The sequence below is a fragment of the Agelaius tricolor genome, unplaced genomic scaffold, assembly GCF_023055355.1.
Source record: "Agelaius tricolor isolate 1412-34295 unplaced genomic scaffold, bAgeTri1.0.p SCAF_14, whole genome shotgun sequence".
Classification (NCBI taxonomy): domain Eukaryota; kingdom Metazoa; phylum Chordata; class Aves; order Passeriformes; family Icteridae; genus Agelaius; species Agelaius tricolor.
The window spans coordinates 17,296,193-17,314,804 of NW_027269274.1; the positions used below are offsets into that span (position 1 = coordinate 17,296,193).

An 18,612-nucleotide genomic window follows, 5' to 3' on the forward strand; every position below is an offset into this window, starting at 1 on the left:
CTATAGTTTACATTCCTGAACCCTTGTTCCCAGCCAGATTGCTGCTTCCTGAAAGCAGAGCTAAAATTTATACATAGCTACACAATAAAGTCCTAATTTTCTAACTTTAGAAAGGTTTGGCAGCCCTCAGGTCACTGCAGGCTACTGGTTTACACTGCCACTGGCTGAAGTTTTATAGCTTTATTCAAGTCACACTTTTAAAAGAATAATGGCTAGTGAAATCAGAAATAAATGGGATTCCACAGCAGGAATGACCTGAAATGGACCTCACTGTACTTCCAATGGCCTGATGTCAACTATTATTAAACTACAGGTTTTACAAAGTCTTCCACTAGACGTCTAGAGTTAAGCCAGAAGTTTTGGCTCTAATACAGGCAGTGATGAAAAACATATGAGTGGTAACAAGTCGCCTCAATATCATTCTTCAGTACTAAGATGGGCTAATCTGAAGCAGCACTTTACTCTGGTATCACCCACGGTGCCAGAAGGATCAAGAAGCTTGGAAGTGGACTTTTTCTTTCTATATGCTTTGCATTTCACAGAACTCACTCTAGCTTCCTTTTTCCCTGTTTTTTGGTAATATGAAATAACTGGACATAAGGACCTTAGGTGGATTATCCCAGTGCTTCTGGAAGAACTTCCAAACCTGCAAGGTATGTCCAGTTTGAATACCTATTCTATGTAAACAGCAGCAAAGAGTTAAGGTTGTCAGTCACTATGTGCAGATTAGTAATATCAGATAATTTAGAATTTGAAATACCACTTTGTAAATGGAACATTTGAAAATTTAATTGCAGCTGAAATACTTCTGTATTTACTACATGTGAGCTGAAAAAACAAATAGAGCTATAGTGAATTATTTAACTATCAAAGACTTGTCAGAAACATGTTACAGTTGACCATAACACTTTTTCTCAGTTATAGCCATCTGTGAAAATCTACTCTACAATAACAGCAGCTCTTCCAGTAACCACTCAGTGTTAACTTTCTGTAATTTGGTATTCAGGGTGGTGGGGGTTCTTAAGTACATATTAGCAAAGTAATTAAAAACAACCCAGGAGAGAATGAACTGTAGATGAACTACAACCTACAAATCCTCATAGATCATTCAGTAACAAGAGTCAAACAGCTCTCCATAAAAAGTAAACACAACTTATTTTGTAAACATCCTCTTAATTATTACTGCTCAACTTCAATATTGGACTATTTCTGTCAACAGACATTTCTACAGTAATCTTACTAACAAATAACCTTCCTCCTGTTTTTCTTCAGCAATTTAAGTAAATCAATGGAGTAGATAAAGAGTTAAACATAAACTCCTTTTATTTCTGGATTGGGACAATGACTAATAGAACCAGAACTATTTTTAAATATAGATTTCAAAACAGTTATGGTCTTGCCTTTCTTTGGACAAAATCTGTGCACAGAGCAATGATTTGTGTTATTAATGAACACAGGGACTTTTCTTTGCCTCTGCAAAGACCACCACTGGGTCATTTAAACATTTCCTTTTCAGAAATAATGCCATGGGAAATTTGTCCCTGTACCTCGATAACAGGAGTGATTTCTAAATATAATTTAGAGTCTTTTTAAGATTTAGAAACTTCATGTATTAACTCCTTCAGCATCATAACTGATAAGACAGCAAAGTCCACGTTGCTGGACTGGTTTGCAGCTGCCAAGCAATTCAGAGTTATTTGTTGTTGGGTCTCTTTATGCCCTCTTCCCACGCTAACAACACATCTTCTGTTCTCACTGAAAGGGATTTTCTTCCCATAACCCATGTTTAGAATTTTCACATCACAGAAATATGGGAATTTTCCACATAAAATCTCAAGGCCTTTAATCATCTTAAATTATACTGTGACATCACCTGTGTTTAATGATTTACAAATTATAACTAATAGCATAAAAAGTGCCTGTGTTCCATGTGTAGTTTGGCAATATGAGTTTGGGTATAGATGACCACATTAGTGAGGATAAGTGTGTCCCAAACAACCAGTGCAGTGATTTTTGGACAGTTGCACACCTCAGGAAAGCGCCTTAGAGCACCTCTCCATGTGAGGTGCACTCTCCACATTCAGTCACCTCACCTTGGGGTGGCTCATGTTTCCAGGGAGAAGGTGCTCAAAAGCTTTTTGTGCTCAAGGATAAGAAGGATTGACACAGAGGAGCTTGAATTCACCACAGTCTTTGTCAAACTCATTCTCAATGTTCTGTCTGTTAAAACAAGAATGGACAAAGCCAGGCTTTGTCCAAGTGACAGCCAGCTGCTCAGGGATTATTTAACAGAGCCCTTAGTCTGCCTAACAGCTTGAATATGTCAGGAATGGCTCCCCCATTGCTCCTCCTTCCTTCTCTTTCCATTTAATGTTCCAGCCCTGACAACCAGGCTGTTCCACCCATTCTTTTGTGCTGGTTCTGGTACTCCAAACTGACTCAGTTTCTTCATTTGAAAAGAATATGATGGAGTTTTTTGTAGTTCACATTAGTTTTGTGCTGGGGTAGTGAGTCCAACCAGCTCAGTGAACAGTCTGAAGGAAGAGCTGGTACCAGAGAGCTGGCAGGGAGCCCCTGGGAGCACAGTCAGGCTCCAGTGGCAGCAGAGGACCATTAACACAGCTGTACCTATACCTTCTGAAACTGTGGTTCATGAAACCTTCATGACTATTTTCAGAGAGATCACTAGCATCTCAGATTTTAGGCTTTCTTTTAATTTTCTTATTCTTGAAGTTTAAGCACACAGAATGTTCGTATAGGTTCTCTGAGAAGCACTGCAGAGTCAGAGCATTTTTACAGAGTCATAGCAGCATCTATTTACTGGGAAACTCAAACCTCAGGCAGGGAAGAACCATTTTAGGATCCATTCCTTGGCATTTCTGTGGCCTATGCAAACCTGGAGTCAAGCTTGATGGTCATTCCTAATTACAAAGCCAATAATGATTTCTTAAGGGCAAGATGAGAAGATGAAGCAAGGACTTTTTTCTTTAAAATGAAAAAAATCCCAACTCAGGGACTTGTTTTCAATAGATTTAACTACAGAACCAATATATTTCACCAATGACACATTTCAACACTACTTTTCTAGAGCTTTGTGAGCAACACATGTTTTTCAAGAGTTCAAATTGGCCACTATTCCAATCGCTGCCTCAATCTTTTAATGCTTTGAAAGCCTAATTTTTGGCTACATGGAAGGAAATATGCAATCCATTTGCTACAGATGCAAGTGTGGGAGCAGATTTTTAGGTTGTTTCATAAGAGAACTTCCTAGCACCAGATCCAAAAGAACATTTTAGGAACATACATACAAGTTTATCTTTTAGATCCACTAAAACCACACAGCCAGTGCCTCTCAGAAATTGAAGTCAGCAGGGACTTGGAAAGTCCATGTCCCAAGACATCATCACACTTGATATCCTGCATATGGAAATGGAGTCTCATCACTGATAGACCACAGGGCATTTTGGCACTTGGGACCTCAACTGCCAGGGAGGAACAGAGAGCCTGAGAGCTCATGTGTGGCAGCCCAGCCATTAAACCACTTGTCCAAGAACAAGGAGAACTTGGAATCTGAAAGGCTTCCAACTCCTCATCTCCTAACTGATGGTATGACTAAAGTAGTGAAGATTTTGGCATTTTTCTGAAGCTGAAATAGAAGACTGAAAAGGCCAAATATTCCAAAGGTGCACAGCCAGAGATGATAACAATTCTCTCCAAAAAAACAAACAGAGGTTCCACACCTTCCTGCCAGCACTGTTTGTATTCAGAGTCTTTCAAGGACAGACATTGTAAGGGATTGCAAGAACATCCACAAAATTCTTTCTAGGAGCATTGCAAGAGAACATTATTATGAACACAAAGGAAAATATATGGGAAAAATACATGTGAAGGTAATCTTGTTACATCAGTAAAAGTACATGCACTACCTGAATGGGCATGAAACTGAAATATTATGGGAAATATTAAATTTAGCTAGATGTTGTTGACCTACAAGATACAAAGTACTTTGTGATTCTGATTTCAGGCATATACTTGGGGGAAAGAAGTCACTGCATTATTTTTATGTTATCTGAACACTGTTAGCTTTCCTCTTTTTAAACTCCCTTTAAACTCTTTTTAAACAGACACAGATACAGGAGCAGTAAGGTATGCAGGATATTTGCATTTAATGCTGTTATGAGCCCCCCTCAATAAACATCAAAATGACTCTGCACAGAAAAAAGTGGTATAAACAAAACCTCACTTTGAATAAGCCAAGCCAAACCCTGGTACAAAGCAGAGCACTCCTTTTGCTGCAGTGGAGGACCAATAGGAAAATGCCTACATAAAGGCATTTTTCATCTCCAAACAGATCAGCAAGCATTTCATTAGGTGATCAAACAAGAATTGACACCCTTTTAGTATTTCCTTAAAGAGGCCTATAATAGTCTAAATAGAAACATTTTTATAAACAGGACATGCACAATAAAATTTCCTGCAGCCCCTCTTGGTTGTGGAGCACATTTACACTACCAAATGATTCTGGAATTGGGATTTGAAGGGAAAGAACATGAAACTGAGGGCTGAATCTACAACATTTTCTCAAAGTTTGTTGCATCTGCAGCAATTCTTACTTTCTCTATTTTCCTCTCTACCTTGTTCTGTAGGAGCAAGTTAAAAAAAAAAAACCTGAACAAACAGAAAAGCCCCAACCTATGTTGAAAAATTCACACACAAATCTACCAGATTTCAGCTTTTCTTCTGGATGTAAATGAAGTCACTGATTTCCACTGACATGGATTTCTAATAGGCAATCCTTCTCAGAGAAAAGAGCCCTCCTCAAACAGAAGTCAAGAGTGAATTTGGTTTGTTCAGTCTAGAAAAGAGGAGTTTTGGGGTGACTGGACTGTGGCCTTCCAGTGCCTGAAGGAGCCCACAAGAAAGACAGAGAGGAACTTTTTACAAGAGCCTGGAGTGACAGGACAAGGGGAATGGCTTCACACTGGCAGGGAATAGGTTTAGACTGGATATTGGGAAGAAATCCTTCCCAGTGAGGGCGGGCAGGCCCTGGCACAGGTGCCCAGAGCAGCTGGGGCTGCCCCTGGATCCCTGGCAGTGCCCAGGGCCAGGCTGGACAGGGCTGGGAGCAGCCTGGGACAGTGGGAGGTGTCCCTGCCATGGCAGGGGTGCAATGAGATGATCTTTAAGGTCCCTTCCAAACTAAAGTGTTCTGGGATTCTACAACTCTGTGAGATCTGTTTGCATGCAGAGGTGAACTTCCATCAATGGCAGTAACAAACAAATGACTGGAACATGGGAAAAGCTCAGGACTGAAAACTTCAGATTAGACTAAGAAGAGTTTAATAAAGTGTTTAGGAAGTGGAATACTGAGTGTTTAGGAAGTATCCCACTGAGTGCATTTTATGCACTGCTAATCAAGTACTTCCAAATTTTATAAGCAATGCACATATGCCAATGTATCCCACTAAAAATATTTTTTTCATTGAGAATGAATAAAATAAATCATAGTCCAAGTTCTGGTAAAGTTTACTACAAAAATTCTACTTCAAAGCTTGAAGCAAATGATAATATTATTTGTAAACTAAACTAAAATGCTTTGATATTACATTAATGCCTAATGAATTTAAGTTAATATTATGTGTAATTTTATAGTATTAACTTATATTTAAAAGATTATTTTAAAATCTTTCTTATACTAATTAAACCTCAATACTCACAACAGGCTCTTTTTCAGGACTAGATGATGTGGCAGTGAGTGAAGTAAACAGTTCAATAGCTTCATCTGCTGCTCCCTATTCACTGATTCTGCTGTTTGTTTTTTTGTTCGTTTGTTCACTTTCCAAGATTGGTTATCCTGATTAAGAAGACATGAAAGAATACACACTCCTTCTCTTCTTGGCTTTGTGCTCTGCCAAATCTCTCACTGGTCCTTCATATTTTACACTGAAGAATATGATGCTCCAAGATATGGAAGACGACGACGATGATGACGATGATGACAATTCTCTATTTCCAACCACTGAACCCATTCTACCACTGATTCCTTTTGATCTGTTCCCAACATGCCCCTTCGGATGCCAGTGCTATGTGAGAGTTGTCCACTGCTCTGACCTAGGTAAGAATGAATTTGTGTGTCTGTTCTCCACTGGATTCTCCTTTGTACGATTTGTCTTTTAAAGGATGGGATGCAAAGTATTCCCTCAGCTGAACTTCCACCCAAGTGAGCATCCCTGGTAACTGTTTAGCCAAAGGCAAATGTGCTCCTGTCAGTGCTGCAGGTACATCCCAGTCCCTAAAAGTGAATTCATTATTAATTGTGCCAATTTCAATTAGTGCTCACTGAAGTTTTCCTATCATTCAAGGCAGCCAAAGGACTGTGGTCCCACCACTAGCACAGTGACAATGACATTTGTTCTCATCACAGTCTTGCCACCTTCCTGAACTTCATCCTGGACTCTCATGTCTTAGAAACAGTCTCCATACATAAATTGCAGGGTTTTTTTAAATGTGTTATTATTAAGGAATCAGAAACTTTTGCTGACAGCAGCAAATTGTGGTTAATGTATCTGGTCTACAGATTTCAAACCATTTTACATGAATTCACACATAGAAAAATCCCACATTAATAGACTTCAGCTTTAGATAACTGCAATCTATTAATTATAGAATAATTGTTAATAAATTGGACAGCATTTAGCATTTCATGCATCAGCATTTCCACTCAAAAGAAAGTTTCTGTCCCTTTCCCTGTTGAATCTTTTCTGCTGATTCATGATCTCAGATGGCCTGAACTGCAATGGGTTTGTAACTGAACAGCAAACTGGAATGAGGGAATAATGCTAATGGTACTGATTTATGTTAATGATCTATGGTACTTGTAATGAGTTGTGTTAATGACTTCTGGTACTGATTGGTGTTAATGGTTTCTGGTCCTGATTGGTATTAATGGTTTCTGGTACTGGTATAAAGTGCTGGCAGTGGAGACCCTCCTCTGCCCACACCAAGAACAGGTTTCTCAGCCCTGCCATGACCTGAATGAACCCTCAGCAGCTGTTCCAGTGCCATGGACAGGGCAGAGCAGAGGTCCAAAGGAGCACTAAGCAGAGACCCTGAATCCACAGGGACCCCTGCTCCTCAACAGGGAACCACCGCCCTGGATTCCTGAGGGATCCTTTCTCCAGGGACTAAACAGTTGCCCTGTAGGACAACTCATGCTCTGAGGATTATTTCATGGGTGCAAAGAGTCCACAGTGAGCAGTCTCCATTAAGTTTTCATGGTCAGGGGCAGAAGCAATTCCTCCCAAAACTATGCTCACATTTGTAATACATTCTTACATCATTAGGTTTTCCCACTATCAAAAATTCCCTTCTACCCTTTGCTTTATGGCTGTTCATATTTTCTTCCCCACCATATTAATTAAAAATCTTATTGTGTTTTGATGTTTAGCAGTAAATTTCTTTGGACTTAAGTACAGCACATAATATTTCTGTTTATGTCACTTACTTATGTAGGTTTGACATCAATTCCTCGCAACATCCCACCAGATACTCGGATGATTGATCTTCAAAACAACAAAATCAAAGAGGTCAAGGAGAATGATCTCCAAGGACTCACATCACTTTATGTAAGCTTGCTATTTCCCAAGTTTCCCAGTTAGTTAGCAATGTGAAATATTTAGATACTTTATAAATATAAACGTTATCTCCTTCTCCAATAATATAGATAAAAAGTCTAATGCCTGCATATTTGAGAGCTTCCACATAGTAAGAAGCAAATACCTTTGAGTTGTAAGAACTACTTTCTACAATACCCAGAAAATAGATCTAACCAAAAAGATTCTCAAGATTTTTCAGTTCTTAGCATGCACAGAATCAATCTCTACATTTTAAAGGCGGCAAGGCCTCCTTTTTATCTGCTTAGATGGAAAATAGCAGAAAGAATTTAACCACATTTTCTGAGGGTATTTTCAAAAGAACAGAACATACAGCTAACACACAGCACTGAAACCAATGCTACAAATCCAGCTGACCTGAACAGAAAACAGAGAAACACTGAATTACTGGAAAAGTCAAGGGCTTTACTCCTAATTTGTTACCATGCTCAATTATACATGTGGTGACAGGCTTTGAAACAAATATCCCTGGCAACTGATAAATCTAGATGTTTACAGTATGCAATAATCCCTTTTTATGATGAAAGGAAATGAGAGTCCCAGAGGGCTGGGAAGTAGATTAATTCTGCTTTAGAATATTTGTTTCTATTGGATGTCAGCACAGATCCAGTATCCAGATCTAGTTCCACTAACAAATACTGACCATTTAAAAATTTTCTCTCTAAACCACAAATCTGTTCCATAACTGATAGCAAATTAAGTACATTCTATTCTCCATTAGAAAGACATGAGACACACAAGCTAACATAAGGACCATTCCTAACACATTAGGAAGAAATTCTCCCCTGTGAGGGTGGTGAGGCTGCCCCTGCATCCCTGGAAGTGTCCAAGGCCAGGCTGGATGGGGCTTGGAGCACCCTGGGATAGTGAGAGGTGTCCCCACCCATGGCACTGGATGGATTTAAGGTCCCTGCCAACCTAAAATCATTCTGTGATTCTATAAAACAAATCCTTTCAGTCATATTTGGCTTCTGAGCAAGATCTGAAAATTTACGAGATCTAAGTGTTTATGAATGAGCTTGTCAATTTTTATGGCCTAGGACAGGACAGAAAAAACAGGAACTCTATAAATTCTGAGTTGGCAACAAAGCATTTCCTATTCTCTTGTCTCATGTCTGGGTGCAGAATGGTCTTAGCAGCAAGCAAAAGGTAACACAAACTGTGCTTTATATTCTGTGTAAAAGATCTAACAGTCTCTTATCTCCAATGGCTGAGAAAGCCACTGGAATCCATCAGCAATCACATTAAAGACCAGAGTCACCAGTTAATGATGTGATAGCTGAGCACACCAAGCTGCTTTGCTTTTTCTCCTCGGTTCATTTGTGGCAAGGCCAAATAGCAAACTGAGAGCAAAGTTTACTTTGTACAACTTGGCTCAGTCCTGGAGTCTGCTTAGCACAGGCACAGATGGCAACTTGGATTAGGAAGGAGCATTTCCTGTTTATTTCCTTGAGCTAAGCTCATTTTTTTCTGGGAAAAAAGAGATCTTGTTTGCTCTACTTTTTTCCCCCGCACAATTCCTAAGAAGAGATGACTCGAAGAAATAAAAAAGGAACAGAAATAAATAGCTTAAGTATGGAAATGCAGAGATGGGATTTGACATACAAAAGCATTCCAGATAGTGTGTATTTTGCTGTCTGTAGTAATTTATTACAAGCTCTCTGATAACACATAGCAATTAGGAAGAAGCTGCCCCCAAAAGATTCATGTACTGTACAGAAGAGAGAGACTGAAGTTCACAGGAACTGGAAACGCCAAATAAAACATAAATTTATGTGTCATCTACACATACTAATGTCTAAGAAACTCAGATTAAAAACTACCCTTTTATTTTGCAGCATTATGTTAAAATAAAAGATGAGATTCTGAGTTTTGAGAATTTCTCTGCATTAAGGAACAATAGCAATGAGGTATATAACACCATATAATCCCACAAAATATCTGAAGACAAACATATTGTTTTGTCAGTTCTCATGATCCACTGGCACCTTGTCAGCTCTACCCTCAGGTTAATGCTCCAGCTTGCAGGTTCTTCTTTGTTTTTCATAATCAACTGAAATTCCCAAAGCATCTACAAAGTGCTGAAGTTTGGTAGGATGGAAAAATAAAATATTTTAAATACTTAATTGCTGAATTACATTTCAAATCCATGACTTCAACCTCATAGTCATAATAGTCCTGGATAAAGAAAGCTTTCTAATTGCTCTTTCCATCTCTCATAGGCACTGGCTTTGAACAACAATAAAATTTACAAGATCCATCCCAAAGCCTTTCAACCAACAAAGAGGCTACGACGACTGTATCTGTCCCACAACCAACTGACAGAGATTCCAACAAATCTACCCAGAACTCTGGCAGAGCTCAGAATTCATGCTAATAAGGTTAAGAAAATCCCCAAGGATGTATTTAAAGGAATGAAGTCTCTACATGTTTTAGGTAAGCCTGATTAAATAGAACAGAAAATGTCTTTCCCAAAGATGGAATGTATTATACATCATTTCCATTCAAACATTTCCCCAAGGCACAGTTTCCTCTTAAAGAGATATCCATGCTGTGGGAATACCCTCCACAATTTAGTTTCTATTTGAAGTTGCTGCAAAGGTCAAGTTTTGGATAATCCTGCAAGCCAAGTAACACAGCCTAAATTCCCTGAGAGCTGTGACACCCCTCAGAACACACAATCAAAGCTAAACATTAATGAGTGCTTGGAATATCAGAAATCAATTTAAATCAGCTCTTCATAACTTAGTCTAACCTGCACAAAATTCCTATGCCATAAACACTTTTCTTTTTCCCCCTTTGTCAGAAATGAGTGCAAATCCTCTTAACAACGATGGAATAGAGCCAGGGGCTTTTGAAGGGGTGAATATCTACCACATACGAATTGCAGAGGCCAAGTTAACTTCAATTCCTAAAGGTAGGTCTGCTTTCCCTTTTCTAATTTACTTATACCAGCACACTCCTTAATAAAATGCTTTAACACCTGAAGGATTATTAAATTCATAAATTGTTTTCTATTCTCATTACTAGCAGACCACCTCTTACCTTTGCTTTTTGAACTTTATACACAATTCCCCATCCCAGAAGAGTTCATGCACAAACAGCACAAACACAGCGCACACCCTGTCCCACCCTCTCCCTGTCAGCACATCCCCTCCTCTCACAGAGTGTCCAGACACTTGTCTCAGGAGGAACAATACAAAGAAATTCCTAATTTGATGTCACTTCACATCTTTCACATGTCAGCCTCTCAAAGATCCTCACAGAGAAAGGATAAACTCCCTGATCAGGGATATAAGGGATGCAAAATTCCTTTCCGGATTTAAAATGTAACCCCAAAATGTCTAAATTTAATTTTTAATATTTCATGTCACATTGAACCTCAAATACAATATTCAATGTAGTTTTGCTAAGTAAAACTTAATTTTAATTTTTAATAAAATTCACCATAACATAATACAAAATCAAATCACTTTTTCATACAAAAAAAACCCCAACCTTGTAATTTGGAGGTAAAAATAAATTAGAACACTAATTTGATGAATCACTAACCTCCACACATACAAATGTAGCATAAAAGAGTTCAGTGCAACATTCCACCTGCTTTTTCTGCAGGTCAGCATGGTGAACCAAACTCATGATTTTCAACCACTCAAAACTACCAGCTAAGAGAACCAGGAAGGAAACAAAGGAAAACACTGTATTCTATGCTCTAACTCCCAGGGAAACAATGTTGGCCCCTGTATTTCTGATCACTCAGATAAAGAACTTGTTTCTTATTAATCTCTTCCTGTATATATACATATATATACACATATACATATACATGTGTACATATAGATACACAGGAGATAAGAAGAGAACACTAAAAAAACCCTCAACAATAATCAAAATCAACTCACCCCAACTGTTCAGGTAACTTTAAAATCAGAAAGCCTCTGTCTGCCTAACAAAAAAAAATAAAACCCAACACAATCTAGTATCAGCTCCTGTCACTTAGCACAAAAAAAATCCCAACATAAAATGATTCCAATTTTGCCTTTGTTATAGAGCAATCTCCTATAAAGACATACAGCATGAGATCCAAATTGTGGTGTCAGATACATAAACAAACCAAACCAAACATGATTTCATGGTGAACTCCTTCACCACAAATGCAAGCTGAGTTTGCAGATGCTTCTCTCTGCAAATGCTACAATGGCACAAAGGTTTAAAAACCCGTAGCTTATAAAAGGTACTAAAAATGTGCAGTGGACAGGTGGGTGGCAGTATCCCTCTGGATCCTGTCACTCAGGCACCCGGAACTGCAGGCTGGAACGCCAACTGGAGCAGAGCCCAAACAAACAAACTTTTATTGCAAGGGGAATAAAGGCAGGCTGGGAGCAGCCCCAGCCTTGCAGAGTCGGGAGCGGCGCTCCTGCATTGCAAATGGAATAAAGGAATAAAGGAATAAAGGATAAAGGCAGGCCGGGAGCAGCCCCAGCCTTGCAGAGTCGGGAGCGGCGCTCCTGCATTGCGAATGGAATAAAGGAATAAAGGCAGGGAACAGCCCCAGCCTTGCAGAGCCGGGAGCGGCGCTCCTGTATTGCAAATGGAATAAAGGAATAAAGGCAGGGAACAGCCCCAGCCTTGCAGAGCCGGGAGCGGCGCTCGTGTATTGGAAATGGCATAAAGGATAAAGGCGGGGAGCAGCCCCATCCCTGCAGAGCCGGGAGCGGCGCTCGTGTATTGCAAATGGAATAAAGAATAAAGGATAAAGGCAGGCTGGGAGCAGCTCCATCCCTGCAGAGCCGGGAGCGGCGCTCCTGCATTGCAAATGGAATAAAGGATAAAGGATAAAGGCAGGCCGGGAGCAGCCCCATCCCTGCAGAGGCAGGAGCAGCCCCAGCCTTGCAGAGCCGGGAGCGGCGCTCGTGTATTGCAAATGGAATAAAGAATAAAGGATAAAGGCAGGCTGGGAGCAGCCCCATCCCTGCAGAGCCGGGCGCGGCGCTCCGGCAGCCCCCGAGGCCAGCGGGAGCCGCTCGGTGTCGGGGCCATCCCCAGCGAGGCTCGGGGAACAGCCCAGCACCAGCAGCAGCGAACAAACCCAGGCTGCCATGAGCTGCCCTTGCCCTCGCTAAGATGTTGTGGAGAGATTCGCCACCTCCTGGTCCGTTCACCAGTCTGGATTTGGAATTTTTGGAAATGCAAGAGAAAATATTCTGGCTTGGGAAAGAGTTATCAAATAGCACAATTCTGCTTAGAGTATTCCAAAACCTTTCCTTCCAGTCACATCCTAGCAGCTGTGACAGCACAACTGCTACATCATGTAAAAAAAAATTACAGAGCTTCAAAAAACTGTCCCCGGTTCCACAGCCTTTGACTACAGACTCTGAGATAAATGCACAAACCACAGAATCTTTGACAATGTAACCATGAGAGTTGTTATAAAGGAAGCCAGAAAAATTACCAAATTTTGGAACTCTTATATGTCTTAATTAGCATATGTTTTTCCACAGCTTAATTTTTTTTAAAAGTTATTATTTAAACCAAATTATAATGGTGATTTTCTTCATTAACATACTTATATGTAATTACATGTAATATAATTACATTATATATAATTTTATATATAGGTATGTTATATATATTATATATGTAATACATATTATAGATATTACATATATACATATATTACACATATACATTTTATATATTTATTTTTATAAATATATGAAATGTATATGTGTAATATATGCACACACATATATGTATAGATATGCAATATATATACATATTATACATATATATACATATACATACATACGTGTGTGTGTGTATATATATATATGTGATATAATTACATATACTCTGTTATATGTAATCCCAATTTCTTTGATGCAGACAACCTCCCCAAGATTCTTCTATTGGATTCTTCTAACCCAATTTTAAACACAAAGGAAAGATGCTTTTTGGAACATAATAAATGTTCCAACAAAAAATAAGTTGACTTGGTTTTTTCACACTGTGTATTTTTTTCATTAGGTTTGCCCTCCAGTCTTCTGGAGCTTCACTTAGATGACAATAAGATCACAGGAATTGAAGTTGAGGATTTTAACCGGTACAAAGACCTACAAAGGTAAAATTCCCAGGCTGAATCCCTTTATTTGTTAAAATGTCATGCCCAGCAAGATCTCATATTTGGTACTGCTCTTGTTAATGGGAGAAAAAAGAATAAAAATGATAGGTGTTTTGATAGGAATTGCTCTAGGTAAGACCCAACTTTAAGACTCAAACACATCCCCAAACCCCCACATTATTCTTATTACACGTTTTGCCAACTGTCCGCAACAGAAAAGTAGAATAAGAACAAAATCTAACTATCCTAAGTTCTTCTAATTCTTAAAAATTTATTTTTGTAAACACAGCAGCTGGTGAAGGAAACAACAGCTTTCAAATGCAATGAGGTTTAAAGAAAAATCTGTGTTTCTGAGGAATGTATCACTGAAATAGGAGAGAAGGAAGTTCTCTCTGTAAAGCTCAGTTAAGAACTCTAAAAATATGGCTGAGCAGGACTGGATTTGGTAACAGAAATTACTGAACTGCCTTTAGATACCCCATTCAGCTTCTGAAGCAATCAGGAAAGAATGGAGAAAAAAGGGGCTGGCAGGATGGGCAGAAGGAGCAATTCTGAATGACCTGAGGCTCCAGCTTCTGAATCACCTCCTGAGCAAAGCAGGCTGAAGCCTTAGAGCAAAAAATAGAAGGAAAATCTGGAAATAGGAAAGAAGGTAGTCCTGCTTAGCAAAAAATATTTGTATTTAAAAAAAAAGCTATACATTAAAAACACCTTTCTAGACAAGACTTGCTATTTCACTATTTATTAGAACTTATTACAGTGACTACACTTTGCAGCTGTACTACTTGGTAAAATGATATGATTAATCTCACAAGCAGCTTGATGTTTATAGTTGAAATACTTGCCACTATAATTACAAAAACTGCACACAAAACTGAACATTTGCTTACATCAGATAACTGATAACTGCTGTAAGCCAATCTTTAAGTGGAATTTAAATGATAGGTCAATGGTGATTTTTTCCTATCAAAGCTAAGATTTCATCATCTTCTTCCAGTTCTTTTCTCCCCCTGTGTTTACTCCCTGTGCATTTCAATCTTAAAAAAAAAAAAGCTCTTCAATGCTGTTGTGAATCTCAATTAGTCTTTAATTAAATGTTCCTTGCACTATTTCTAGGCTAGGCCTTGGCAATAATAAAATCAAAGACGTGGAAAACGGAAGTTTTGCCAACATCCCAAGTATACGTGAAATCCACCTGGAAAAAAACAAGCTGAAGAAGGTTCCTCCTGGATTACCTGAACTGAAATATCTGCAGGTCATACACCAAACTTGTCAAACATCTCTGGGAGTTCTGAGTTGTTTGACTTTCCCATTGTCACACTGATTAAGTCACAACCAAAAATCATAATTAACTGACACATATATTTTTGCCATGACTCTCCTACTGGAGAGCCTGAAATCATAAAAGCTTATTAAAGAAATAAACAAAATCAAATTGCAGCTACACTTCCTAGGGAAAAAAAAAGGACAAGAAACTGCTACACTCAAAAAATGTTTCCAGAAATGAGAATATAATACTATTATATTCTTCATTAGAATGAACAATTATAGTTTTTACTACATCATTATAATTTTTACTACAAGAGAATATAAAATTGCATTTTAGAACCAAATTCTGTAAGAATAGAGTCCAATTATTCTAAAAACACACAAAATGCCACATGACTTTTCTTTCTGGAGAGACTGAGGCAGAAGGAAGACTTTTTTTTAAAGATTTAATTACAAGTATTAAGGTCTTGTTACTCTCGAGGTCTGCATGGAACTGATGTTTTAGCCAACCTCAGTCACCTACATGCTAAGGAATACTTTCCCCATTTTCATTCAACTCCTGTATTTTTCTGTTCCTGTTGCTGCAGGTGGTTTTCCTGCATTCCAACCACATTGCCAAGCTGGGAGTGAACGATTTCTGTCCAACAGGACGGAGGAAGAAGAAAGCCCTGTACAGCGGCATCAGCCTCTTCAACAACCCCGTCAAGTACTGGGAGGTGCAGCCTTCCACCTTCCGCTGCATTTTGGCCAGGAACAGCGTCCAACTGGGCAACTTCCTCAAGTGAGAGCCAGCCTGGTCCTTTCAAAAAGCAACTTGTCCAAATCAGTTTTACAATACTTGAAATTTGCAGAAAAATGCTGATTTTACGCTATTTAACCGTTTACAAAGTATTTGCTATTTCAGAGGTAATTAATTAGAAACAATATGTTAAGTAGGATCCGTTGTAGTATTTGACAATGTTCAACCTACATTTGAATAATTTAAACAAAAGCCTTTATAGCTTACAGAAGGACTCTTAGAAGTGGAACTGGAAACTATATTTGATGTTTCCTATTATAGATGTTAAATGCCTTCCTTAAATGACATCGTTTGGACGTATTCTTTCTTTCAAATAAATCCTAAAAATCATGTGAAAGTGACTTTTTCCACAGTTAGGAAACAGACCTAGGTTCTCTCCCAGAAAGCGTTGTAAGAAAAGTTGCAAAACCAAAAATTACCAGACTTCAAGGGCAATTCCTTGTGCCATTTTTGATAATGAGCAAAGATGCAATAAAAAGCTACAATATTGTCAGGTAGTTGTCTCTAAGCTAGAATATATTCTTACAGTCTTTAAAGTGAGATAAAGACAAGTTTCATATCAAGAACAGATGAAAAGTCTTCAAAAGCTGTTGGCAATTTTTCCTTTCAGCTTTAGGAAGAAAATGTCCTTCAGTGTTTTGCTATTGATAGAATTGGATGCAGTCTGAACATTAAAAGTAGGATTCAAGATTTATGATATGCTTCAAGCTTAATAGGAATGACTATTAAACTCCCTTTAGGCCAGCACAAACATTTTTCTTTTATCTATAACAACTGTAATCATGTTTTTCATTTCATTTTATTATTTTCCTCTTTATACTTTGACATCACACGGGTTAAGGATCCCTCCTTAATGGAAGTCCCTTACAATTGCCAAAACCAAGCAGCTGGAACTTGCCTGCCCTGCCTTCCTGTGCAGGGCAGCACACAGAACTCTCAATACTGACAGTACTGTATAAAATGGATATTTGAGATATCTATTTAGTGTATATTTGCTATTGGGATTCAAAATAAATTAAATAAACTTACAGAGTACCTACATGTGTTTCTCTTATTACATGGTTGCTCATGTCAAAACGTTCTGAGACTCTAACCAAGCACCTTTGTGACACTTCTCTAGATGCTTCCTCTAGTGCTCCTTTTTCCAAATCTACAGAGCTTACAGGTCATTTATCACTGCTGCTTTGCACAAAGTTCAAAATCCAAGACTTTGGGAAATGGCACAGACTTGTAGAAGAAAATACTACGAAGAACTCAATTAATTCCCAATCTCTCAGCCTTCCTACCACCCTCCTAAGGACACTACACAATCAGCATCAAATCTAATATCTGAATTCTTTTCATCTGCTTGGTCTCCTGGTAGTTAATATTTTGTTAGCATCACTCTGCTCATGAGACACAAACTATGTGAAGAGAGGAGGCAGAGCAGACCAGGGGAGGCTTTTACTGAAGAACAATATTTGTAAATAGAAATTCTGTAACACACTTCAAAGCAGAATAAAAACAAAAGACTAAACAGAACACAAAACCTGAAATCTGCTGATGACCAAGCATCTTTCTATTCCTGGCTTCTGGAGATGTTTCTAAGGAGTGCATTTCCTAGCAAATACCAACATTCCCTTAAGGACAGACTCCCCTGCCTTAGAGTACCATAAACAACTCATAACCCCATGCAATGTTAGCAAATACAACAGATAACAGAAAAAATCATTACATTTTTATGAATCACTGGTTTATATCCTGCTGCACTACTTACATCATTTCAGCAATGTCAACACCAGCAGAAAAGCCAGCAGATTCCAATTCTGAAGCTTAACTGAAAGAACAAACTCACAATGTTGTGTAGTACATTTTTCTACACTAATTCACTGGTAAGGTTTAAAAGGAAACACAGAAAATGCAAACAATTCCTTATCTAATCAGGGTTAATGCAATGGACAAGAGGAGCTGCATCCTCATGCTCTTTCTCTAGGCCCATGAATTCTTTACAGGTATTTGTGTAAGAGTTTCACCAAATTTTTAAGTCTGCTATTGAAGTCCCACTGTAATGGGAAAGCTTTGTAAAAATATAGTCAAGTCCTAAGTCCATATAGTCTTGATCTTATCCTTCCAGAGCCTTAAAAACTCTCTTGCCTTCTCACTCTTTCCTCTGGCTGTGCATCCAGACTGAGAAATTCTTTCTCCAGTCAGCACCCATGGATGCATAGAACATTCACAGAAGAAACTGCAGCACAACTTTGAAGAAACTGCCTCTACTCTCACTCTTAATAAATAATCTCCAAACAATTTTATCAACAGCTTAGGCTTGCACCATCCTCCAGGCAATTCAGCCAGCTTAGAAGTTTAAGAAAACTTCATCTGTGACTTAAACTTGTCACATCTGTGACTTAAACTATACTGACAATTTTGCATTAGAGCAGAAATTATCAAATGGTTCATTTTAACCATTTCCTTTAGATTTTATTTTTAGAGAAAAGCAGTCATTTCCTAGATCACCTCAAATTCATAGGATGCTCAACAACACTCCACTATGTTCAGATATTATTCTTCAGCTGGCATTTGTGGTAATAATAATTAATAATTTCCACACCTTGCATCTTTGGCATGCTTTAACACAGACAGGTGGATGTGTCAGTGGCACACAAACATTGTGATATAAAATGTACCTTATGCAGTTACAGCAATGGTTTCTGAGCATGGACAAAAATGTAATTAACAGAATAGTAATTAACTGATGATCCCACACTGGT

At 38.5% G+C, this 18,612-nt stretch overlaps 2 protein-coding genes across 2 annotated transcripts in view; one reads left to right on the plus strand and one right to left on the minus strand.

Annotated features, from left to right (window-relative positions):
- CENPP (centromere protein P) overlaps positions 1–18,612 on the minus strand; it is a 115,054-nt gene that overhangs the window by 45,035 nt on the left and 51,407 nt on the right. The window lies entirely within an intron of this gene.
- ASPN (asporin) lies at positions 275–16,897 on the plus strand. The gene is made up of 8 exons (XM_071440008.1): positions 275–653; positions 5,845–6,115; positions 7,513–7,625; positions 9,896–10,109; positions 10,480–10,590; positions 13,701–13,794; positions 14,911–15,049; positions 15,651–16,897. The coding sequence occupies exons 2-8, from the start codon at positions 5,869–5,871 to the stop codon at positions 15,846–15,848; spliced, it is 1,116 nt and encodes a 371-aa protein (XP_071296109.1). The 5' UTR covers positions 275–653; positions 5,845–5,868; the 3' UTR covers positions 15,849–16,897.

What these genes read in the sequence shown, in the direction of transcription:
- ASPN (XM_071440008.1), top strand. Translation starts at nt 5,869, where the DNA reads ATGAAAGAATACACACTCCTTCTCTTCTTGGCTTTGTGCTCTGCCAAA. An exon ending in TGTCCACTGCTCTGACCTAG is followed by an intron (nt 6,116 to 7,512) that starts GTAAGAATGAAT and finishes TTACTTATGTAG; the next exon opens with GTTTGACATCAATTCCTCGC. An exon ending in CTGAACTGAAATATCTGCAG is followed by an intron (nt 15,050 to 15,650) that starts GTCATACACCAA and finishes CTGTTGCTGCAG; the next exon opens with GTGGTTTTCCTGCATTCCAA.